The sequence below is a fragment of the Halichoerus grypus genome, chromosome 7 (assembly GCF_964656455.1).
Source record: "Halichoerus grypus chromosome 7, mHalGry1.hap1.1, whole genome shotgun sequence".
Classification (NCBI taxonomy): domain Eukaryota; kingdom Metazoa; phylum Chordata; class Mammalia; order Carnivora; family Phocidae; genus Halichoerus; species Halichoerus grypus.
This window is the reverse complement of record NC_135718.1, coordinates 30338806-30363415: the sequence shown is the minus strand read 5'-3', so window position 1 is coordinate 30363415 and position 24610 is coordinate 30338806. Positions and strand designations below refer to the sequence as shown.

Sequence of the window (24610 nt, the reverse complement as noted above, 5' to 3'; positions counted from 1 at the left end):
AAATAACCGGTTGACAGTCTCCTTTCTTCGCTGATGAATCAGCTGCCTTCAGTAGAGTTAATCTATTGAAGCTAGTTGTCAGTTTGATTTCATTTCTCCATTGATAAAACTCTCATTTTTATATTATATAAACCTCAGCTAGCCCTCCTAGTGGTCTGTGCAGTGACAAGTAGACGAGGTGGGGTCTTAAAATAGTGGATGATGACACAACTCCGTATACGGACCTGCTAGAAAGTTCGGTGATAAACCTCGCTGGAAGTGTGGACTAGAGTGTGGAGCCAGGCTGCACACCAGACGATCCAGGAAATGGGAGCACACCAGTTACAGTGACCGAAGCTCAGTTACAAATGCATCAGTGTGATAGCATTAGTGTTTCTTCCACGTTTTCCATAGAACTTTGGAACATCTATCAGCAGATGTGGGACAGTCTGCCAAGAACAAACAACGGTGGGGAAGGCTTTCACAACACAATACAAAGCTCTGTTACAAATATGCATCTTAGTACAGTTGACCCTGGAACAATGTGGGGGTTAGGGGTGCTGACCCCCTGCACAGTCAATAATCCACACATAACTCTTGACTTCCCAAAAACTTAACTACTAATCATAGCTGCTGTTCACCAGAAGCTCTACTGGCAACATAAATAGTCGATTAACACATATTTTGTCTATTATATGTATTATATATTGTGTTCTTACAATAAAATAAGTTAGAGAAAAGACAGTGTTAAGAAAGTCATAAGGGGGCACCTGGGTGGCTCAGTCGGTTAAGCATCTGCCTTCGGCTCAGGTCATGATCCCAGGGTCCTGGGATCGAGTCCCACGTCGGGCTCCTTGCTCAGTGGGGAGCCTGCTTCTCCCTCTGCCCCTCACCCTGCTCATGCTCTCTCTCTCAAATAAATAAATAAAATATTAAAAAAAAAAGTCATAAGGAAGAGCACAGTGTGATATGTGGAAGTGTTGAATCATTTTACTGTATACCTGAAACTAATGTAACACTCCGTGTTCACTAACTGGAATTAAAATAAGAACTTAAGGGCACCTGGGTGACTGAGTTGGTTAAGCGTCTGCCTTCGGCTCTGGTCACGATCTTGGGGTCCTGGGATCAAGTCCCGCATCAGGCTCCCTGCTCAGTGGGGAGTCTGCCTCTCCCTCTCCCTCTGCCCCTCCACCCAGCTATGCTCTCTCTCTCTCTGCTCACTCTCTCAAATAAATAAAATCTTGGTAAAAAAAAATAAGAACTTAAAAAAAAAGAAAATCATAAGGAAGGGAAAATCCATTTACAATACTGTACTGTATATATCAGAAAAAAAAAACCCTGCATATAAGTGGACCTGTGCAGTTCAAACCCATGTTGTTCAAGGGTCAACTGTATTTGGACCTTGATACCTCTCTTAATGAAGGAAGAAACTGTAGTTAAAAAAAAAAAAGCATAATACTATGAACTAAAGACTTTGAAGACAAGTGTTTAGGTATAATCCATAATATAAAACCAGTTATTGGCATAGTATTGCCATGAATCTACACACATTTTTTTTTTAAGATTTTATTTATTTATTTGACGGAGAGATAGAGAGCACAAGTAGGCAGAACAGCAGGCAGAGGGAGAGGGAGAAACAGGCTCTCCGCTGAGCAAGGAGTCCAATGCGGGGCTCGATCCCAGGACCCTGCGATCATGACCTGAGTCAAAGGCAGACGCTTAACCAACTGAGCCACCCAGGCGCCCCTCTACACACATTTTAAATGTATGAAAATATTTCAACGTATGAAAAATATTTCACAGTAAAGTCTTTTTAATTTTGTTATTCGTTTTTCATGTTCCATTATGTCCTTTTTAATGAATTTTCCTTTTTAAAACTTTTCATGACTTTATCTTTTACAGCAAAATTGCCTGATGGCAATTTTATTAATTTTTTTCATGTTTCATTTTGTCCTTTTTAATACCCCTCTTTTAGTTTTCATTATTTTATCTTGTATGGCAGTATGGCCTTACAGCCAATTAGTTATGTGGTGAAAATATTTGTGGCAAAAACACTGCAAAGATGTCTATGGCAGAGACGCTGGGCGAGAATGCCAGACACACAGATACATACCCTCGAAAGTAAAACACCCATCACCCCACCCCTCCCGTGGAAAGACTGGTGTGCATTTCCCCGGATTTTTCCTTTGCAGATGCTAATGCTGTCTGTATAAATTTGGGCTCATTTCCAGCTGCAGGTTTTCCTGGGAAGCACATAGCCTCTAGGGGCCACCATCTGACCCCTGGCATTTTCTCTAGACCTAGACTTCTGCCCAGAACAGAAGTGGTGTTAAGCTCCCAGGCCTCTTTGACAGCCACCCCTCCCCCCTGCCCCCACAAAGTCACACCCAGTCAACATCTAAAATGCTGTATGGAAAGCCCCAGTTGGCCAGGATGGAGCTGCCCCCCTCTTCCACCATGAGGCTCTTCTTCCCTTGAGGAGGAGGAGGACTGTGCAGTGTAGGAAATCTCGCCTGGATCTACGGATTGGGGAACTCTGGGTTTTCCCACTCATTCTTCCTCCCTCTGGCCATATCTCTTACCTTCGTTCTTGCCCCATCCCTTGGCCTTGAGGAACTGACTCACAGAGACATCATAACCTTCCAGATTGAGCAGAACACCTTTTCTGGCATTCTGTCAGCTCAGTGTGAACCTCTGGTTTTTATATGCTGACCAGAGGCTTAAATTGACAGATATGTCTTAGCATTTCCATTTAAAAAAATGTAATCTAAATGTCGTTAGAAATTCTTTTGAGACCTGGGATGGGGGGAGGGGTAATAAAACGTTTCTTCATGACAAGGTCGAGTTACCCTTCAGTCCCCTAGTGGGGGATGGCGCCTAGTGGTGGCACAGATGTTCAGAACCAGCACCAGTCAGCCAGGGGCGAAGGAAACTAGACAAGAAGAAGGCGGATAGTCCGATGGGTGCCACAGATAGCATTTGCCTAATTAGAAATAACCCCTGCTCACCACGCTGCAGAGCTGTGCTCAGATATTTACATGGTCCTGGCTTTGTCAATGAAGAGTGGACCCCAGTGATTCGTCAGAGGCCAGTGGGGCGGGGAGCAGGGCACCCATCAGGGTCCAGGAGGACTCACTGGGCCTCAGCCCGTCTTGCTGCCCTATGGCTCCAGGTCAGTGCTGCTTCCCTACCTTCCACCTGGGACTCCTCCTCCCTCACCCTCTTTGCAGGCCACGCTCACAGTGTTTGTGATATCTCCTCCACGGAGCCTCAGAGATGTGCCCGTTCCCTCCTTTGCGTCCCCACAGACTTCTGAATCGTTGTTTACGTCCTTTCCTTCTTGTCTGGTGGTCTAGTCATTGATTTGTCCATGCATTCCTTCATTCACCTAACACTGAGGACCTACTCTGTATGGGGTGCTGGGTGCAAGGGGCGGGGGGGGAGAGACCAGGGCCCTGCCTTTAAGCAGCTGAAGTACTAATGGGGAGACGGAGCAATGAGTAGACAAACCATGGCAGAATTGGGATAGACGCTACTGAGGAGAGTGGAGACTGGGACGGGGAATAGGGGAGCCCACTTTCGTTAGATTATCAGGGAAGGCCTCTCTGAGGAGATGCGGTTTAAACCTTGAGACATGCTTAAGGTAATTAAAGTGTCATCCTCATTTTCTCAGGTCCCTTGAGTGCCGAGCAGGATCTTGAACACAGTGGGTGCTCAGGAATTGTGTTGAAAGGAATCTGGGCTATGACCCTTTTGTCTGGGCCTCACCACCCTGTGAGCCAGTTACCATTGCCCTTCCCGCTTTGGGCTCCCTCCCTCCCCCCTCCAGCTGTCATTTGACCGGGAAGAATTGGGTTACCTTGGGGGTGGGGTGGCAGGGTCCTGTGTACTTGGGTGCCGGCCAACAGGGCTGCTCCCAGGCCAAACCCATTAGCATCAGGGGCAGGAGAGAGAGAACCGGGGTTGAAGGCTTCATAGACAGCCTGGAGGCTCTGCATATGCTGGTCCTCTTGTATCTGGACCCTCCATCAGGGATGCTTCACGTCCCCTGCCACCGCCATTATCCCAGAGGGAAACTGAGGCCCAGAGCTTGGAACCTGCTGCCTCTAGCAGCCGCAGAGGCCAAAGTGGGGCAGTTCACTGTGTGCAGAGGGCGGAGGTGGGAAGTCAGAAATGCGACAGTGAGGGTGAGGCTTGCCCCCAGCCTGCCCTCAGCCAGCTGGAGCCTGCTTATTTCTAGAGTCCTTGTCATACATGGTCAGAGCTGAAAGCCGCGGAGAGGATGTAGCCCAGCTCCCACCCACCCTTTTGGCAGATGCATAAGAGGCCCGGTCAGTCAGGCTGTGGGCTCCCGATATGCTTTCCACATACCTCCGCTCTAGTGTGCAGCAGTTTGCCTGCTCGGGTAGGGGTGGGGGTGGGGGTTCTTTGAACAGAATTTGCATGTATCACGTATTTATTATGCCTTTGTTTATTTTTTTTAATGTGCCACCGAGTAACAGGTTACAAGGGTTTCCTAAATTATGCATTTCGAGTGTTTTCAAAGTAGTGAGCATGAACGTAATGTATCACAAAACTAAAGTGGATCGCTGTGCATCGTTTGAACCCGTCTGGTCAGGGACTTGTCATGCTCATCTGTGTGTCCACAGTACCTGGCACTGGTAGACGACTGGGAGAGACCAGGCAGTTTCCACGGGTTCCCCATGGGTTTTCGAGAGTCTCCCCTCCGACTCTTGCAGCATTTTGCACAAGGAATCCTGTAGGTCTTCCATGTGTGCGTGTGTGTGTGTGTGTGTGTGTGTGCATGCACATGCATTTGCGTGCTTGTGTGCTTACATTATCACACATGTGGTTTGCCTTGCAGTTTTCTGCAGGGGCTGTGAGTTTTTGGACGGCAAGAGTCTTGCCTTAGCTGTCTTTGTGCCCCCCAGGAGCCCCACACAGGCCTTTCCACAGGGCGGATTTGAGTTGAGTCTTAGAGCTAGAAGGCTTCCTGAATCCCTTAGTCCAGCCTGCTCATTTTACAGATAGGGGCCCAGGTGAGGGGCTGTCCCAGGTCACGGGGGCTGAGCTATGCGGCCTTCATAGCCGCACCGAGAGAGCTGCCCTGGAGGGGAAGGGCACCTGTCCCTGAGAGGCCTGGGGGGGTGTGCAGCTGGGGGCCTGGGGTTTGGCGGAGCTGTCAGGGAGGTGCCGGGAGGGGAGGGCATGTTGGTGTTACCCCCTGCCCCCCACAACAGATCCCCTTTCTCTGCCTCACATGGTAAGTGGGCTTCTCTGAAAGCCATTCACTATTTTCTTTGAAACGGGTTTTGCTGCTTAGAAAAGAGCTCCCCTGCAGCTGGCTGAGGAGGCCCTCTCCTTGTCTAGTTTGGGGGCCTGCCCTTGTGGCCTGACTGGAGGGTGGTGCTGTGTGGGAGGACTCGGGGGGCCCCCTGCCTCTGCCTGCCCCCCGTACGGACGTCAGGGCCAGCTCCTCGAGGCTACTCAGCACTGTGAGCTCCTTGCCCTCCGACCAGCCCCTCGCCGGCATTGCCAACATTAACAGCTGTGGACGAGGTGCCTGGGCAGCCCTGAGGCCCTCCCTTCCACACAAGCACCCCCAGTGGGACCTCAGAAGGCCAGGCAGAGCCAGCACCGTTGGCCGTTTCCTCCCCCTCTTCTCCTGAATCCCATTCGGAACCTTCTCTGAGGAAGGGGGAGGGGCATGGAACTTGCAGGGTTGGGATCCCTGGCTCTTGCCCCAGCAGTCTGGATCCTGTTACCCTCCTGCAGAGGGGTGAGGAGGCCTTGCTTTCTATTTTTTTTTAATTTGTTCTTTTTTAACTTTATGTTTCACAGAACTTCAAATAACTCAGTCTGTATGCAGATGAGGGCTCAATAATATATGCTTGTGCATGGAAATGAAATTAGACCAAAAGAAGTTCATTCATTGATTCATCTTAGAAATGCTTCCAAAGCATCCGCTAGACTAGCTTCTAAGTTCTGAGCACTTAGGACATACCAGGCACTTGACACTCCGGAGCAGTGGTATCTTGTGGGGGCTTCAGAACCAGCCCGCCATCTAGCTGTGTGACCTCTGGGCGAGGCGATTTGATTCGTAGAAAGATCTTTGAACAGTGTCTGGCATAAGAACTTAATAAATATTAGCCATGATTGCTATTACCATAGTTAGCACTGCTTATTACCGTGGTTATTACCATAGTTCTCATCGTAACTGTAAGGCAGTGACTTATTATCCCCATTTTCCAGAGGAGGCGACTGAGGTTCTCAGAGGTAAATAACATGCCCAAGTCCTACAAGTACGTGGCCTTGCATCTCAGGTCTGGCATCGGAGGCTTTTGGCAGCCCGACTGCCTGCTTACCCGGCTCTAGGCTAGGGGCCGGGCATTCACACGCCAGCACTGGCGAGACCAGGTGCGGCCTCGAGTAGCTCACAGCCTGGGGTGGAGGCTGACGCGCACACAGGCCGCAGTGAGTGAATTTCCGGTCACACCACGTGGGCTAGAGTCAAGCTAGGCTGGGTGGGAGGCAGGGCAGGACTGGTGGCAATGCCATTCTGGATGCAGAACCGGTCAGTGGTGTCACCAGCCAGGCCTTCCCACTTGGGCTGGAGGCAGAGCTGCTTCTGTGCCTGTCAGCTGTGTGCGCTGTCACAGCCACGGGGTCCTTCACGTTGCCCAGGGGAGGGGGCATGTAGGACGGCATCCGAGACAAGCACGGGGCTGGGAATGAGGATCTGAAACCACTCCCTGGATTCTTGCCATGGCCCCAGGGTCCCTGAACCTCAGTGTCTCATCTGGAAAATGAGAGTAGTAGTATTTGCCTTACAAGGTTGTTGTAAAGATTAAGTGAAATGGGGGCGCCTGGGTGGCTCAGTCGTTAAGCGTCTGCCTTGGGCTCAAGTCATGATCCCGGGGTCCTGGGATCGAGCCCCGCATCGGGCTCCCTGCTCTGCGGGAAGCCTGCTTCTCCCTCTCCCACTCCCCCTGCTTGTGTTCCTTCTCTCGCTGTGTCTCTCTCTCTCAAATAAATAAATAAAATCTTTAAAAATAAAAAAAAATTTAAAAAAAGATTAAGTGAAATGATGTAAACAAAAAACCTTTTTGTAATCCTAAATCTGGTACTTATACACCTAGTAATAATCACTACCACTTTTGAGCTCCTACTTTGTGCCTCACACAGTACTAGGAGATTACAAATAAGGTCTTGTTTAATCCTCAATAGTCCTTCAAGACTTATTGCTCCCATTTTATGGATGTGGAAACTGAGGTCAAGAGGCTCCCACCTATGAGGGCATAGAGTTAAGAGTCAGACCCAGGTCCTCTCTGATTCCAAAGTCACCTCTCTGTGTTCCAAACCTGAGTTCTCTATTCTTCCCAGCCCTGCCCCTTGGTGCAGCAGGTTACTAAACCAACCACGGGAGGGTGTGGCTGTCGGGGCACCAAGCTGAGCAAGGCACTCCTGCCAGGCCAGCCACCCAGGCCTGGAGCTGGTGGTGAGCAGGGATGGAGGGATGGGCTTTACCTGCCCATGGCCTCTGGTTGTGGTGGGAGCAGCAGGCTCTCCTCCCTGCCAGTCTGGCAAGTAAGTTTCGTCGGCCTGTGAGTCACACAGCATGATGAGTCAGATTTTTCCTTTCTTCTTGCCCAGAGCAGCTGGGGAGGGGGTGGGAGATTTTCTTAGGAAATAGGACCTCCCTCCCTCTGCTCTCACACACTGTCCCCCTTGCCTTGGAGCTGCACATTTTCTATCCAGAAGTCTGGGGCTCAGCCCTGGAGGAAGAGGCCTACGTCTACAAAGAGGGTGTCTGGGTGCTGGCCACACAGGCATGAGAGACCAGGCTTCAGGTTGAGTCGAGTCAGGAGGGGCAGGGCCCTCCTTGTTAGTAAGGAGAGTGAGATAGCTAGTCCAAGCTAGTCCTCTTGTTTTGGCTTACCCTGTCCCTTCGGCAAGCAAGGGCTTAGGCCATATCCTCTGGACGGTGCAGCCGGGTTTCCCCTAGCGCAGGGTCCCCTGAACTACCCACTTTTTGCCTTATGACCAGTCTGGCTCCAAGCCTTGAAAGGACTGTCCAGATGGTCAGCCTCAGGCAGGCCTAGGGTTCTCCCTGAGCAACCCCCTGCCAGGCCCTCTCAGAAGCCTAATTAAACAATCGGAGCAGCCAGCCAGGCTGGGCAACCTGGTTCCAGATCAGTGCTTTTTCAGCCCTGGCCATATATCAGAGTCACTGGGAGAGCTTTAAAACCCCTCTGATGCTCAAGCCACACCCCAGTGCAGTCAAATCAGAGTCTCGGGGGGTGGGTCCCAGGCAACCGTGTTTTCCATATACCGCCCTGCATTGCCTCTCGAGAGCCTGCCCTCCAGCCACTGAGAGTCGCAGGGGCAGCACTGTGCGCGGGGAACATGCATGGGAGGCGGCGTGTGACTTAGAGCTGCTGTGGGATGGATGCTCCTGTGCCACGGGGTCAGGGGAGAAGAGCCGTGGGCCCTGGTGGGAAGAGGGCTGGCCTCCTGCGTCGTGAGGGATGGAGGTCGTGACCAGGCGCAGTGCTCGGGAGGGGAACCAGGGAGGACACTGGCCTGACGGGGCTGGTGATTCACGGGCTGTAGGGGAGGAAGGGGGAAGAGTGAGTCAGGCACAGCTGCGTGCAAGGCCTGAGCCCGGCTCGGGAGACTGAACGTGCTCAGACGAGTTCTCTGTTGATCCACAAACAGAGTGTTGTGGGTCTTGAGCTGTGCCACATGAAGAAGGGAGTGAGCCTTAAAAAGATGGGGTTGCAGATCTCAGGGATGTCAGGCATCTGTGTGCATGTCGCACTTGACCACAGCACTTTGCACAGAAACTTGCTGGAGCATTTCAGTGGCTCTGTAAGGTGCAAAGACGAGAGGCATTCACATTTGGCAGATGTGCTCAGAGAGGTTAAGTGCCATGCCCTGGCTCACACAGCATGGATCACGATAGAAAAGACCCAGGTCTTCTAACTCCAGGTTCACCCCACTTGAGATACAGACCTAAAAGACACACAGTAACTTTGGCCCAGCTCCCCGGGGTAAGCTGGACTGTGAGTGAACACCGGGATTGAGAGAATGGAGAGCCACAACCAGGGAGAGGATGATGGGGTCTTTTCTGGCTCCAGCTTTAACAGTCCTGGGCGAACTTGTCACCGGGTTTGCCATGGAGGCAGTGGGGTTGCTGCTCAGATCGAGGAAAGCACGAGCCCAGAGGGCCTTGGCACTGGGCAGACCTCACCTGGGCCAGTAGGTTAGGTTGGTTGAGGGGAGGGTGAACAGGATGGCAGAGAACCCACAAAGAGAGAAGGAAAGCCACAGAGAAGGAAAAAGGGATCGTCATTCTGGAGAGGAGGAGACTATCAGCCCCGTGGAAGAGGTTTTGACTTGTTCTGTGTCGCTGCAGAGAACCGAGCCGATGGATTTCAGGTCAAAAGAACAATGTTAATAATAATAATGGCAAAAACAATTTCAGTGACCATAATAAGTGCCTGCTCTGTGGCAAGTATGGTGTTGGGGTATGTGTGTGTCTTCAGTTGAGGAAACGAGCCTGGTGGGGCTGGGTGCTAGGGAGACCACACCGGAAGGGTTCCAATAGTTGATTTATTACATATAATCTTCTTTTTTTTTTTTTTTAAAGATTTATTTATTTATTTGAGAGAGCGAGAATGAGAGAGAGAGAGTACATGAGAGGGGGGAGGGTTAGAGGGAGAAGCAGACTCCTCGCCGAGCAGGGAGCCCGATGCGGGACTCGATCCAGGGACTCCAGGATCATGACCTGAGCCGAAGGCAGTTGCTTAACCAACTGAGCCACCCAGGCGCCCTTACATATAATCTTCTTGACTCTATTAGTTAATTTAATATATACGTATATATGTTTAAGCCTCGTGACCTCCCTAAGAAGTAATATGTTACCACTCCCTACTTCCCAGGAGAGGAGACTAGAAAGCTGAAGTCATTTACCCAGAGTCACTTCCCTAATTTATGATGGAGCTGATGTTCAAACCCAGTTCTGACTCCAAACTCGGGACCTTCAGCCTCTGTTCTGCTGCCTGCTACATAGCTAGTGCTCAGTGAAGGGTGACTCTAAGATTATTAACTTTCTCACCTTTTGGCCGGTCTCACAAAGCAGTAGGCTTCCGCTTGGTACCATGAGCACCTCGTCACTAGAAGTGCACACAGGCTGAATTGCCCCCGGCAAGAGTGTTGTGTGGGTAGGAGGTTGGTCTCCATCACTGAGCCCCCAACCAGCCATGCAGAATTAGAGTCTGTGTTTCTAGAGACCCGAGCGCACAGTTAGGCCACCGTGTCCTGGGAGGGCCCGGCCCTTAGATTCCGTTCGTCCCTAGTGGGAGCTGGGGGGGGGAGGGCAGACTCCTAACTCCTCTGCACTTGCTCCGATGTGTGTTCTGCTTGCTGCTTTCCCGTTGGCGTATTTGTCATCTCTCAAACTCCTGACATTTTAATATTCTAGTTATAATTCCGCTTCCACTGGCAGTGGAGTGGTTTGATAGGAAGAATCTGCTTCCCATCCCCACTGTGTACACACACACACCCGTGCTCACACACACACACACACGCACACACAGGCAAGAGCTGTGCAGTGCAGGACTGTTCGCAACACCTCTCAGAGCCTGTCTCCTCGTCTATAAAACGAAGGGGCTGGGCTGACTGACTTTAAGGTCACTCCTTGCTTCAGGATCCCGCCACGCTCTGGGGCACCTGTCCTGATGGCGTGGCGCACATCCAAGTAGAGGGCTGGGGGCACTTGACGCCCGGTAAGAAGGAGTCTCCGGTGTCAGAAGTCAGGCTGTGCCATTCGGCCTCCAGGCACCTGGCCGCCAAGCCCATGGGGACCCCCCTTGCCAGCAGGGCTGTGGAAAGCACAGTGGCAGAGATGACCTGTCTCTCTTCCCTGGAGTCCCAAGGTAGCCAGGGGAGCTGGCCAGATACCAGAGACCTTTCTAGCAACCTCTGGAGAGTTCTGTTTTATTTATTAGCCACCATCCTCCCTCTTCTGCCCCAGGAAAAGTGCTGACCCTCTGCTGTGCAGCTGCCAGGGACACAGGTTTGCATCGAACCCGCTCTTTGTCCCTGTCAGACGTAACCTCATTTAACCCTTCCGTCCTCCTGTACCATGAAGGAGAGACCAGGAGTTCACAGCAGCAAGAGTTTTCAAAGTTTTCAAAATCACAGCAACTTGATGGGGGAAAAAAGGATAGTAACCTTTCATTCTCTTAATTGCGTAGTGGTAATAAGCATTATTGGCTTGGCATGATTGCTAATTACAATAGTACTGCCTTTTAAGCTTCGGGCAGAGTGGTGTCTGTGATCCTTACAGCAGTCCCACAAGGTGGAGGTTATGTCCTCTTTACAGGTGGGAACGCCGAGGTTAGAGTGGTGAGGTGGTCCCCCCGTGCTCACACAGGTGGCCAGTCGCTGAAGCAACGCCCCCACCCCCATATCTGAAGCCCATTTGTGAGTGAGTAGCCACATTGGAGAGAGAAGGTTTGTGAAGGTGTCTCTTACCTCATAATTATCTGTAATCTGGGTTTCCAGAAAACACATGTAATCAAGTTTCCTTCTAGAGCTGGTAGCAGTGGAACCATTCACATTCAGGCCAGGACTTTGGTGCTCCCGAAACAAACATCAGTACATGGTGAAGATAGGAATATATTCACTACAAGAAAGGAATTGGCTGGGGTGGGGGGCGGCGGTGGTTGTTGTTTTAAATTCATATGAACCTAAAACAAGGAGAGGTGCAGTGATTTCCCAAATACTCAATGTTTAACTCTACTTGTGAATCCCAGCCAGCCTCAGAAAAGGAGCTGTTGGTTGTATGGCAGGTTAGATCCCAGAGCAGACCCTGAGGATTTGGGGGTTCTGTTTGTATTTGAGATCAGACAGCCCAAGAGTTTTCCACCAGGGAATGGGACAGGAGGATGGCTGGGGGAAGTCAGCGCAGGTCAGGGGAAGAGTTGGTCAGTGCCTGGCCCTGGGAGGCCACCTTTCACCCTGCCTGGCCACATGTGGCGGGGGGTCCTAGGCTGGAGGCACAAGGCAGAGTAGATAAGGGCCCTGCTCCCCTAAGCTCACCCCAGTAAATGTGTCCATTGTGTGCAAGCGCATGAAAGCACGTACTGTCTCTGCAGTTATGTGTGCCCCCTTGTGCACACCCACTGCCCAAGCAGGGGGCCTCTGGGCAGGTTTATTTTTCTTGGCTGCACTTTCGTCTTTCCAATTGCCAAGAAGGTTCCAGGCCCTCAGTGGGCCTGGTTTCTGACATCCAGCCCCTCTTCCTCCAACGGGTTTCCTCCCTGTGCACCTCAGGAACTGGTTTGTTCTCTCCTGGACTCCCTCCTCTGCCACCCCCTTTCTTCCTAACGAACTCTCTTGCTTACAGGAATTTCTTCCAGACCGCTCCATCTGCTCTCCGAACTCAGATCTTGCCTCTCCCGTCTCCAGCTTCCCCCGCCCCCCCACTTTTCCTAAACTGCCTGCTCACTTCATTTCACTCACTCGCTGGGTAAACAGTTACTGAGACCTGCTGCATGCCAGACCCTGGGCCTGCCCCAGGACCCCAGAGATGAAGTGGAGGTGGTCCCAGCCTCAGGGGGGACAGACAGGATCATCACAGAGAACTGCAGGGCCAGGTGTCGCCACAGAGCCTGGTACAGGGCTCCCAGAGGAACCTTGATTCCTTCAGCCCTGCCCAGGTGGTGATACAGTTTAGGAAGCCTGGCTTGTCACTTAGCAACTGGCTCCACCCCCTCCCCTCCCTGGACCCTGGAGCTGGGCCTGAGGGAATGAATGGGGAAGAAGGGCCCACGCTGGGGAGGCCCCAGCTAGCAGAGCTGGGCTAGCACTTTCCCTTCGAAGCTTACCGGCTCTGAGGGTCATCCTGGGCTAAGTCTAACTATAAATACCACGCTTCCTGAAGGGATTACCTGGGCTCCACTTCCCCTGCCTGCACCCTTCCCCAGCTGGGCTGATCCTTCTGGAGCCTGATGTTCTTTCTGACCTATTACCCCCTCCACCAGGTGCCATACTTCAGCCCCATCTCACCAGCTCCCTGCGTCCCAGCTGTGACTACCAGGGTGGGAGGGGAAGAGGAGATAGTCAAGTCTGCATCTTGACCAAAGGGCCCTTGCAGCCCAAGATGTTGGGACAGGGAGGCCCTTGTCCCTGCCTTCTTTTGCCCAGAGCCTCTCATCTCTCACACCAGCCAGAGCAAGCCCAGACTTGTCACATAATCAGGACTCCTGAGGAGGACAGTATTGGCTCCATCCCTGGAGTAGGGGCCTGGGGATGGAGCTTGGTAACCAAGTGTGGAAATAGAGCTTGGGGATTGCTGAAGGTATAAATAGGGCCATCTCCTGGCTTGGGTGGACTGACTGTCCTGGGAAATCTCTGGTTCCCTTGGCTGGCCTCAGACTTGGTGTCACTTCCCAGTGGCTCAGTTGTACCAGTCCCCAAAGCCACAATAAGGACCTCTTGAGGTGTGATATCAAGAAGCAAAGGGACTGGGGCGCCTGGGTGGCTCAGTTGTTAAGCGTCTGCCTTCGGCTTGGGTCATGATCCCGGGGTCCTGGGATCGAGCCCGGTGTTAGGCTCCTTGCTCAGCGGGAAGCCTGCTTCTCCCTCTCCCACTCCCCCTGCTTGTATTCCTTCTCTTGCTATGTCTCTTTCTGTCAAGTAAATAAATAAAATCTTAAAAAAAAAAAAAAGGCAAAGGGACTGCCTAGCTTCTCTCTCATGCAGACCTTTCCCCTACGTCCCCCACCTGCCCACAGCTGCTCTCAGCCATGATTCCTCCACCAGGCTCCCCACTCCATTCACTGGGTGTTCATTGGCTCCATTTTCAACTCAGCAGACATGTTGAGAACCTGCACCAGGCCAGCATGCTACGAGGTCATGGGAGGGAAGAGGGAAGTAGCCAGGGCCTGTTGTCCTTCCATGGGTTCTTGAGAATCCTCTCTTCGGCATCGTCTTTCTGAATCAAGCAGGGTGAAGCAGGTAGTAGTAGTTTGCACACACACACACAGGCTCGGAGACAGCAGCTGCAGGTAAACTGGAAAGGACCTCTAGTGTTCTCTCCCACTCTTTGCAGTGCCCTCCCTTGGGGGTGGTATCACCAGACACCATTCATTATGGAGACCGAACCACAGCGTCCACCATCATTATCCTCCCCCAACCCAGACGTTGTGCCCTCCTGCTCTTCTCCCTCTTTCCTCTCCAAATCGGCTCTCCGCAGCAACTTTGGAGGGGATCCATTGAACTCATTTGCATTAAGGTGTGGATGAGCATGCCATTTCCACGTCTGTTTTGCTGTGTTTACAAGTGGAGTTCTTCTGTCGGAATCAAGTACATAGCCCAGCCCAGGGAAAGGTCTGCATGAGAGAGAAGCTAGGCAGCCCCCATGATTCTGATTCAGTGGGTCCGAGGAGGGCGCTGGAGTCTGCCTTTCTAACCAGCACCTCAGGAGATCCTAACACAGGTCGTATGTTGGACAACCCTTGGAGACTCCAGCTTTGCCTCTGAACTCAGAAACCTACATTCTCGGCTCAGCCACGGCTCTCTCTTGCTGCTCGCTGTGTCCGCCGTAATCACAGAAACCCGCCGTTTGCGTGGGCGTTTTGTACTTCCCCAGGCAGGTGTGGACCTTGACTACAGAATGATCTCCTGTTGTGTTTTAAATCTCTCTTCTGTCAACTTCATTAAGGATAAGGACCATTTGTTTTACTCTGTCTTTGACCTGGAGCATAGTTAGGACAAGTAGAGACTTACGTAGAAGCTACTAGGTGCTCCTGCTGCAGAAACCAGCAGCGCCTACCCTGCCCCTGGACAGAGTTGCCCCGAGCCGCCAGTAACTGAAATCTCAGAGGCCGTGGCCCTTGGGCTTCGCAGCTCACCAACCCCCTCCAAAGCCTCTCACTCAGCTCCCCAAACTCTTCCCTGCTTTTCTGTGGCCACTCTCTGGAACTTTATGTACCCCTTTACTTTGTTAACAACTTTCGTTGTATTATTCTTATTGCTGAAATCATAAATGCCTGTTGTAGAAAACTTGGAAAATAGAAGCAAAAAAAATTTTTTTTCACTAGTAACTGCCAATCGGCTATAACCACTGTTAAAATTTTGGTGTAAATCCTTCCATTCTTTTTAATATATGTAATTTCACGTACTTTTTTAGAAACAGAAGCTGGAGCACAGAGCACTTGCTGTTCTATAACCTTTTTTCGCTGTTTTGTGGACATTTCTCCACATTAGTCAGCATTACAGAGTGGCTGCCACGGATGCACAGATTTTATTTAGCCTTTCTCCTGCTGGCGTACATTTAGTTTGTTTCTAGCTTTCCCTGTTTAAAACCGTGTTGAGTTAAACAGCTTCATAGATGAACCTTCGCCACATACTTGCAATTATCTTCTTAGCATACATTCTTGGAAATTCAAATATCTGAGCCAAAAGGATGCACATTTTTGAGTTTTTTGGTACCATACCAAATGCCCTCCAGAAAGTTTGTACCAATTTGTGCAGCATATGAGAGTGTTCACACCCTTTCGACTGCCCAGTGTTTTTGACTCAACTAACTATAAAACATTGTGTTTTTTTTAAGTAGCTGAAATTAAAAATATTCATCAATTTGCCTTTATGTTTGGATTAAAACCTTCCTTTTCGGTTTTCGTCTGTATCTTTGCCTAACTTGTAGCGTCAGACTGTAGGGATCCAGACATCTTGGTATGTCTCTTACACAGGCTTGCGTTCGGCCCGGAGAATTTTGCTGGGTATTTTTACGCTGTATTTGACTCACTGTTGGAGGGAGCCAGCACCTGGCCCGGAGGTGCTGCGTCTGCCCCCTGCTGGCTCCGAGGTGCCATGACAGCTGCTCGGGCTGCCTTTTCCTTACTTCAGCCCCCCCTGTTCCCACCGCCACCCCCCACTCCGTTCTAATACTTTCTAGTGTTTTCCGTCTGAAAGGACAAGCATACAGGATAAGGAATTTTTTTTTAAGAAGGCATTAGTACCATTTGTTTTTATTTTATTTTACTTTTTAAAGATTTTATTTGTCAGAGAGATTGAGAGAGAGCGGGCACAAGCAGAGGATGCAGCAGGCAGAGGCAGAAGCAGGCTCCCTGCTGAGCAAGGAGCCCGATGTGGGACTCGATCCTACGACCCTGGGATGATGACCTGAGCCGAAGGCAGACAGCCAGGATAAGGAATTTTTACACCATTGTATCCTGGGTGACGGCAGATACTGTTAATACTTGCAGATGTGCACTTGCATTGTGTCCCATCTGTGGGTGGGTCTAATAGTTGGAAAGCATTCTGCTGTCCACATATAGGGGAGGAGCCTCTGAAAGCTAGGTATGTGAGCAAAGCATCCTTCAGGTGATGACTTTGAAAGGGGAGCCCATGGGGCTATTTTTATCTTATGAAGACAGTGAGAGGCATGTGTACATGCTTATACTTCAGGTATCCTCAATTGTCAGGAACGGAGCCAAACCCCATTTGATGGGGCAGGGGTTGCGGGGATCTGAGCAGGAACAACAGATGTCTTGAAGCCTAGTCTCTTTCTTCTTTAGGAAGCCTCTTTCTTAAAACCGGATGCTCTTGATTTCGAAAGTACTGACAAGCTTTCCCAACCCTCAGCAGATTAGGAGCCCATTAGCTGGGCCTGACCTCTACCCATAGGAGCCACAGGTAGACAGGGACCAGTAAGAAGTGACATCTGGGGGCGCCTGGGTGGCTCAGTCGTTAAGCGTCTGCCTTCTCAGACACAGCGAGAGAGGGAACACAAGCAGGGGGAGTGGGAGAGGAAGCAGGCTTCCCGCTGAGCAGGGAGCCCGATGCGGGGCTCGATCCCAGGACCCTGGGATCATGACCCGAGCCGAAGGCAGACGCTTAACGACTGAGCCACCCAGGTGCCCCAATAAATAAAATCTTAAAAAAAAAAAAAGTGACATCTGGCCAAAAGGAAGGAGACAGGAAAACTATAGAAATCAGCTCAAGAAGTTAAAAAGACGATCAGGTCAGAGAGTGGAGGGGCAGAAGCTCCACACCACCCAGAGGTCCTTGAGGGTATCACCGCATGACTGTGAACCCTGGTTGATCAGAGTTCTTGCTAAAGGACCAGAGAAATCATGAAGCAGAGCTATTTCTTTGATCCAAGCAAAAACACATCCAAGCCAAACTTTCACAAAAAACAGTCGGACAAAACTGTAATCTTCTGTCTCTCCAGTGCATCCTTTCTCTTCCACACATTTAAGTGATTGATCGATTTGGTTTTGATGTTTGTGGCTGGTGTGAGGTAGGGATTCTGTTTCATGTTTTCCTATATAGGAGAACCTATAGCCCTAACACCATTTATCAGTAGTCCATCGTAAAGAAAAATCTCCTGTGTTTCTCCTTTACACACAGAACACTTCTGATGCCACTTGAATGGGTGTTTTTCCCACACCAAGCAATTCTCCAATTTTCTCTGGATGCCAACTGGTGTCCTACAGTTCTGTTCAATTCTGACACTACCTGGAGTGAGTGCAGACCCCACATGTTAAGGGCTCACCCGTCAAGACTGCCCCCAGCTTCCAGTTTCAAGTAGTGGGTTCCCAGGTTACCCACAACTTCTGTCCAAGTTGGCTACAAATCAGAGGTTCCCATGACCCTCTCCTTGGGTTCAGTAATTTGCTAGAGCGGCTCAACAGAACCCAGGAAAATAGTTTACTTACTACTGCTGATTTATTAGAAAGGACTTTTTAAAGGATACAAATGAATAGCCAGGGGGCGCCTGGGTGGCTCAGTCGTTAAGCGTCTGCCTTCGGCTCAGGTCATGATCCCGGGGTCCTGGGATCGAGCCCTGCGTCAGGCTCCCTGCTTGGCAGGGAGCCTGCTTCTCCCTCTCCCACTCACCCTGCTTGTGTTCCCTCTCTCTCTCTGTGTCTCTCTGTCAAATAAATAAATAAAATTTAAAAAAACAAACAAACAAATGAATAGCCAGATGAAGAGATACATGAGGGGAGGTCTGGAAGTGTCCTGAGCACAAGAGCTTTTGTCCCAGACTTGGGGTGCACCACCCTTCCAGCACATGGATATGTTTACCAACCTGGAAGCTCTCCAATCCCATATTTTTGGGATTTTTGTGGAGGCTTCATCACATAGGTATGACCAACTATTAATTCAATGTACAGCCCCTCTCCCCTCACCAGAGAATGGGGGACAGGGCTGAAAGTTCCAAGCTTATCATAGAGCCCACCAAGAGCCACTTCATTAGAACAGAAGACACTTGTATCACCCAGGAAATTCCAAGGGATTTAGGAGCTCTGTATCAGACATTCCTATCACTCAGGAAACTATAAGGGTTTTAGGAGCTGTATATCAGGAACCAGGTCAAAGACCAAATATTATCAGAAACTAGGGGCAGAGACATACATATATATTTCACATATATATAAATCTATAATATATATAATGAATATATATATTTATTTCACATCCCTCTTGCACACACACCATCTGCAGTGTTCCTTCTCATTTTAATCACATTTCCATATATGCTGGGTCTATTTCTGGGCTCTCTGTTCTGTCCCATTGGCCCATTTGTCTGTCCCTGTTCCAGTACTGCCCTCACTATAGCTTTATAATTAGTGTAGGTAATGGTAGCACAGGTTCTCCCACCTCATTCTACTCTAGGGGTGGCTTTGTTCTTCTATCTAAACTTTAGAATCAGTTTCTCAAGTTCCTGGTGGGGCGGCGGTGGGGCCGGGGGGGAGCTTCCCAGTTAGGAATCTTAGTGGAATTGCATTGAATTTATAGGACAGTTTAGAAAATGGACATTTTTATGATCTCTTTGAATATTGTTTCATTCCCATTCTTCCTGTTGTATCCTTCTGGAAATTCTGACTTAAAATGTTAGAACCTTTAAATATCAATATTATGTTTTTCATTTCTAGAAGTCTTGTATGGTTCCTTTAATTTCTGCTTGGTCGTTCTCTATAATCTCTTTTTCCCTGTTCATATGGTTAAGACTCACTTACTTCTTAAACTTGGTATTTCATAATCTGTGTCTGATAAATCCCTTATCTGAAATCTTTGTGGTCTGATTCTCCCATCTGACGTTTTTGCTGGCTCTGGCTTCTCTTGCCTTGTTTCCTTGTATGTTGTGATAAAAAAAAAAACAAAAAACAACCAACAAAAAACTATGACCTCATCATCTCTTTTCCTTGGAACTTTATCCTGGGAATTCTTTGAGGCCTGGTTTAAAGTTGTTTTCCCACAAAGAGGATTTGCGGTTCTTTCTGCTAACCCAGGAGCTCTTTAAATTAAATGTCTGGCTTTGAGAGTTTTCTGCCTGCAGCTCAATGGCAAACCCGAGGAGGGCCGTCTGTGGATTCAGTCTGACCTGAGCCATATATGCTCTCTCACTTTCTGCGTGACCTCAGGCAAGTCACTGGATCTCTCTGCCTGTCCCATCCTCTGTGAAGAAGCTATAAACCCCTAACGCCTAAGGCTGCTGCGAAGCTGAACCAGGGTAATATATATAAATACAGTGCTTGCAGGGGGTCCTTTCACACAGCTGGTGGGGGTCGGATGCTGTCGTGTTCCCCTGAGGAGCCCCCTCTCCTGCCCCAGCTAGACCGGGTGGCCTGGTTGGCAGACCCCGGCTTGGGTTCGGCCCCTTGCCTGGAGGATCTGAGTTAGAGTGGGAGCAGCAGGCTTTAGTCCTTCCTCCTGTGGATTATTCTGCCTTCAGCTCTGAGAGGACTGAGCCTCCTAGAGCCTTTGAGAGATGCTTCTGCCTTCAGTTTCGACCTGTCTTGGAAGTCACTTGGGGCCAGGTAACAAGAAAAATGACATTTAACAGAATTGTTTTCCTCTTCAGATGCTGCAGGGTTTTTTTGGTTGGTTGGTTATGGTTTTTTCAAAAAATGTATTTTGTAACTACATGGTAGGACATTAATAACATATAGACGTTGCAGTTTATCATTTTTAATCATGGGAATATACATTGACAGTAATGTAACTGTAAAATAAAGTTGTATATTGGCATGAAAAAAATGTGAAGTCCTTTCTGTAACAAGGAATAGAAAAAAATAAAATTAGTAGTGTCAACTCCACTAGGGCACCTGGGTGGTTCAGTCAATAAAACGTCCCGACACTTGATTTCGGCTCAGGGTCATGAGATGGAGCCCTGCTTTGGGCTTTGTGCTCAGCAGGGTGTCTGCCTGGGACTTTGTCTCCCTTGTCCCCCCGCAACCCCCAACCCCTGCTCATGCACGCGCGCTCACTCTCTGATCTCTCTCTAAGTCTTTTAAAAAAATAATATCAACTCAACTATATTGAGAGAAATGGGGGAAAAGGAAATATGTTTAGGTGTCAACGATGGTTATTTCTGCGTAGTGGAATTCTGCAGTCATTTCTTCCCCCGTGGCAGCATGGCACAGACGGAGGGTGGCCTCAGCACTCAGAATGTCTTGTGTGAAATCTGTACCCGTGTGGCCTCAGGCAAATGATAGTCTCTCCTGGCCTCAGTGGGCCCATCTGCTGGGTTTTGCGGACCAGATGAGCAGTGGGTTTAAAGCGCCCGCCCTGCCCCATAAATGGCTGTTACTCTCACACATTGGCATTCTTGCCAGGTTTTTAAGACTACTGAACATGTACTCCTTTATAATCAAAGAAAGAGGCGATGCATGCTCTGCTGACAAAAATTGTTTACGTCCCCAGGTTGGGTGTATGCAGTTTCCAGACTCTTCCCTGACGCTGCCAGGAAGGGGCCCTGAGACCGGAATACTTCGGAGCCACTGCTGGGGAGGGGAGGGGTGGGAGGGCGCTGGCAGGGGAGGGGCGGGAGAGAGAGCGGGCCGCAGCCTGGCTTCAGAGGCACTCAGCCTCTCCCTCCCGTCCTGCCCAGGGCGCAATGAGCCCCTGAAGAAGGAGCGGCTGAAGTGGAAGAGTGACTACCCCATGACTGACGGGCAGCTGCGGAGCAAACGGGATGAGTTCTGGGACACAGCACCTGCCTTCGAGGGCCGCAAGGAGATCTGGGACGCCCTCAAGGCCGCCGCCTATGCAGCCGAGGCCAACGACCATGAGCTGGCTCAGGCCATCCTGGATGGAGCCAGCATCACCCTGCCTCATGGTGAGCAGGCAGGGCCGGGCTTTCTCCCTGTTGGGCTGGGGGCCGTCGGGCTGCTTTGGCTAGAAGAGAGCCGGTGGCCAGCCACACATTGGGAGTTTTTATCCAAGCTGCTAGGTGGCCAGGGTAGCCATTTGCTTGTTGATTCACACAGCCCTTACTGAGCATGCACCAGGAGTGGGGACAAAAACTAAAGTGAGACCCAGTCCCCGCTTGTCTAATGAAGGGATAGAAAGGCACCAACCGACCTCAAAGCAGTGTGATGAGAGCAAGCTAGCGTTGCTCAGGGTACTTTGGGATCACAGAACATCTGAGGCACTAACCTTCTGTTGGATGTTATTATGTGCTGGGCACTGAGCTAGAAGCTTCTACCGTAGTATCTCATTTAAGTTCATAACAGCCTTATGGGGCAATGTAAAGTAGAGGGTCACAGTGAACTGTAGAGTCACAGACCTGGGTTTTAACAAATGTCTCTGTTTTTGGTAGTGTGTCCCTGAGCAGGGAGCTCCTGGATTTTAAAGTCTCAGGAACTTACAACTGTAAAGTGGGGATACCCACCTCACAGGATGGTTGTTAGGACTCAGCAAGATATGCAGAACAGCCTTTAGTCCGGTCCCGGAACTTAGTAGGTGCCCAAGACACAACAAGTATATTACTGTGTGCAATACATAGTGCAGGAAGGAAACTGGGACCCACCAGGCTATAAGCCATGAAGAGTAGGGCCCGTGCTTTCTCATGCACCCTGGTCACCCCAGCGCCCAGCACATATGCTCAGGAGAGAGTTGTTGAATGAGCAAATGGAAAGTTACGTAGTTTGCCAGCATGGAACAAGCCAGTACCTAGTAGAGCCAAGATGCCGGCCCACATCTTCCTGATTCTACCTTGAACTCCTCCCAGCTGCCTATCCCAGAGAGACCTGACTGTAGGGTGGGTTTGGGGACTGTGGGGCGGCCAGAACAGGTGTATTAGTTTGCTTGGGCTGCTCTAACAAAACACCACAGATTGGGTAGCTTATTGCACAACAGAAATTTCTTTCTCATAGTTCTGGAGGCTGGGAAGCTCGAGACCTAGGTGCCAGCTGATTTGGTTTTTGGTGAGGGCTCTCTTCTTGGCTTGTAGATGGCCGCCTGCTTGTTATGTCCTCACGTACATACTGGGAGAGCGTGCCCCACCGTCCCTTCTTAGAAAGACACTAATCCTGTTGGATCGGTGCCCTACCCAGATGACCTCATTTAACCTTAGTGACTCCCGTATGGGCCCCTGTCTCCAAATTACAGTGACATTGGGGGTCAGGGCTTCCACACGGGAAATGTGGGGCTCCCCAAGCAGACTCTGACTGCCCCGCTTTTCACCCAGGCACCCTCTGTGAATGCTATGATGAGCTGGGCAATCGCTACCAGCTGCCCATCTACTGCCTGTCGCCGCCCGTGAACCTGCTGCTGGAGCACACGGAAGAGGAAAGCCTGGAGCCACCTGAGCCCACGCCTGGGGTGCGCCGCGAGTTCCCTCTGAAGGTGCGCCTCTCCACGGGCAAGGACGTGAGGCTCAGCGCCAGCCTGCCCGACACAGTGGGGCAGCTGAAGAGGCAGCTGCACACCCAGGAGGGCATCGAGCCGTCCTGGCAGCGGTGGTTCTTCTCCGGGAAGCTGCTCACAGACCGTACACGACTCCAGGAAACCAAGATCCAGAAAGATTTTGTCATCCAGGTCATCATCAACCAGCCCCCGCCGCCCCAGGACTGAGGAGCCCGCGGACTCCTGGGAAGAGAGGCTGTGGAGGCCTCTGCGGGGCGAAGAGGCCCCCCCCGGCTGAGCACTGGGTGCCCCCACCCTGCCTCCGCGTGCTGTCGCTTTCTTCAGGGGCGCCTCCGGTCGCGTGGCTGCTGGGCCAGCCGTGAAGGGGCCCTGCCTCCCAGGCGCCGGCCCCCGGGGCCCCCAGGGCCCCGCACCCAGGAAGCAGTGCTGCCACACACAGGCTTTGCCAGCCTTGTCGGAGAAAAGGCGAACGGGGGCCTTCCACCCTGCCTCTCTCCCGCAGCAGGTTCGAGCCACGAGCGCCAGCCTGGAGGCCCCCGGAGCCCAGATCTGTCCTCCGGTGCTGCCGGCTGTGCTCACTCCGGTTTTCTGCTCAGGGTCTGAAGCAGCTGCTGTCCCCTTCCCCTGCCCCCACTCCCTGACTCTGCCCTGGGCCCAGTGCCGGTCCCCTGGAGGGGAGGGGATGGCCCGTGAGCCCCAGGGGCAGGGAGCCTGAGGCCGGCCTCTGCCTCTCCCTGCCCCCCAGCACAATTGGCAGAGGTGGAGCGGGCGGGTGGCTGGACGGCTGTGCTGTTGAGGCAGGGGTCTGCACGGGGCCATGTCCTGGCTGTAACCCAAGCGGTGGGGGGGGGGGTCTGCAGCCTGGCCATGGCCCACCACAGGTCCCTGTGTACAGACATATCTGCATATTTATCAATAAAGCCTTTTGCTCCTTCCTTCTCTCTCGCCTAGCTTTGCCTGCGGGCTCCCCGGCCCCGCTGTGGAGCCAGTTCTGGTGTGGCAGTGGACAGTTGGGAGCTTCGAATTCCTAGTGTTCCAGGCCCTGTGTTCTCTTGGGTCCTCAGGACAAACCCTTAACCTCTGAGCCCACTTGGCTTATTCTTTTTTTTTTTTTTAAGATTTTATTTATTTATTTGACAGAGAGACACAGCGAGAGAGGAAACACAAGCAGGGGGAGTGGGAGAGGGAGAAGCAGGCTTCCCGCAGAGCAGGGAGCCCGATGCGGGGCTCAATCCCAGGACCCTGGGATCATGACCTGAGCCGAAGGTAGACGCTTAACGACTGAGCCACCCAGGCGCCCCTCACTTTGCTTATTCTTAATGTGGAGGAGATGCCTCTTGCCCTGCTTCCCTCAGTTGCTGGGAAGATTAAATGGGATATAGCAGATGTGAACGTGCTTTGAAAGCAGAGGCCGCGTCTCAGGAAGGTGGCATTAGTAATCTGCTGGTCTGCTCCTGTAGCGGGAGGGTGCTGGTCGCCTGCTGCAGCCCCCGAGCCGGGCCCTCAGGGCTGAGGTATGCGCCCAAATCCTGGAGACGCTGCACTGCACCCTGGGGGATGTGAAAGCAAAATCTTGGACAGATTTAGATTTTGAGCATGTGTCAGCTTACCAGCAAGGGAACCAGAGAGAAAAAGGAGCCAGTGCCCGGCTTTCCTTCGGGGAAGTGTGGGTATCGTCCTAGGGGGACCTCTGATGAGGTGGTTTAGCTCAGCGTGAGCCACGTGAGCATTCCGGAACTCCAGAGCTGTGGCGTCTGTGCTCACTGGCAGGTTAAACCTGGGTCATGGCGGCCCGGGGCTCACTCCCACAGTTCTAGGTGTGGAGCTGAGCAAGTTCAGGGCTGCTTTTTCTCCACTGAGAGGATTTTCCTTCTCAGCAAGCATGGCCAGACCCCGGTTGGGGTGGCCTGACAAGGAAACCAGGAGGAAAGGATCAGAAGGAGCTGGTCGTCACCCA

At 51.2% G+C, this 24610-nt stretch overlaps 1 protein-coding gene across 2 annotated transcripts in view; it reads left to right on the top strand.

The window, feature by feature from the left end:
* The window catches only part of UBTD1 (ubiquitin domain containing 1), a 54545-nt gene extending 30957 nt beyond the window's left edge, over positions 1-23588 (top strand). For both annotated transcript variants that reach the window (XM_036111571.2, XM_078077294.1), the window contains exons 2-3: positions 20894-21121; positions 22475-23588. In XM_036111571.2, coding sequence (XP_035967464.1) covers positions 20894-21121; positions 22475-22860 — 614 coding nt within the window. In that variant the 3' untranslated portion in view covers positions 22861-23588. The remainder of the gene's footprint in view (positions 1-20893; positions 21122-22474) is intronic.
* Positions 23589-24610: the final 1022 nt, after the last annotated feature.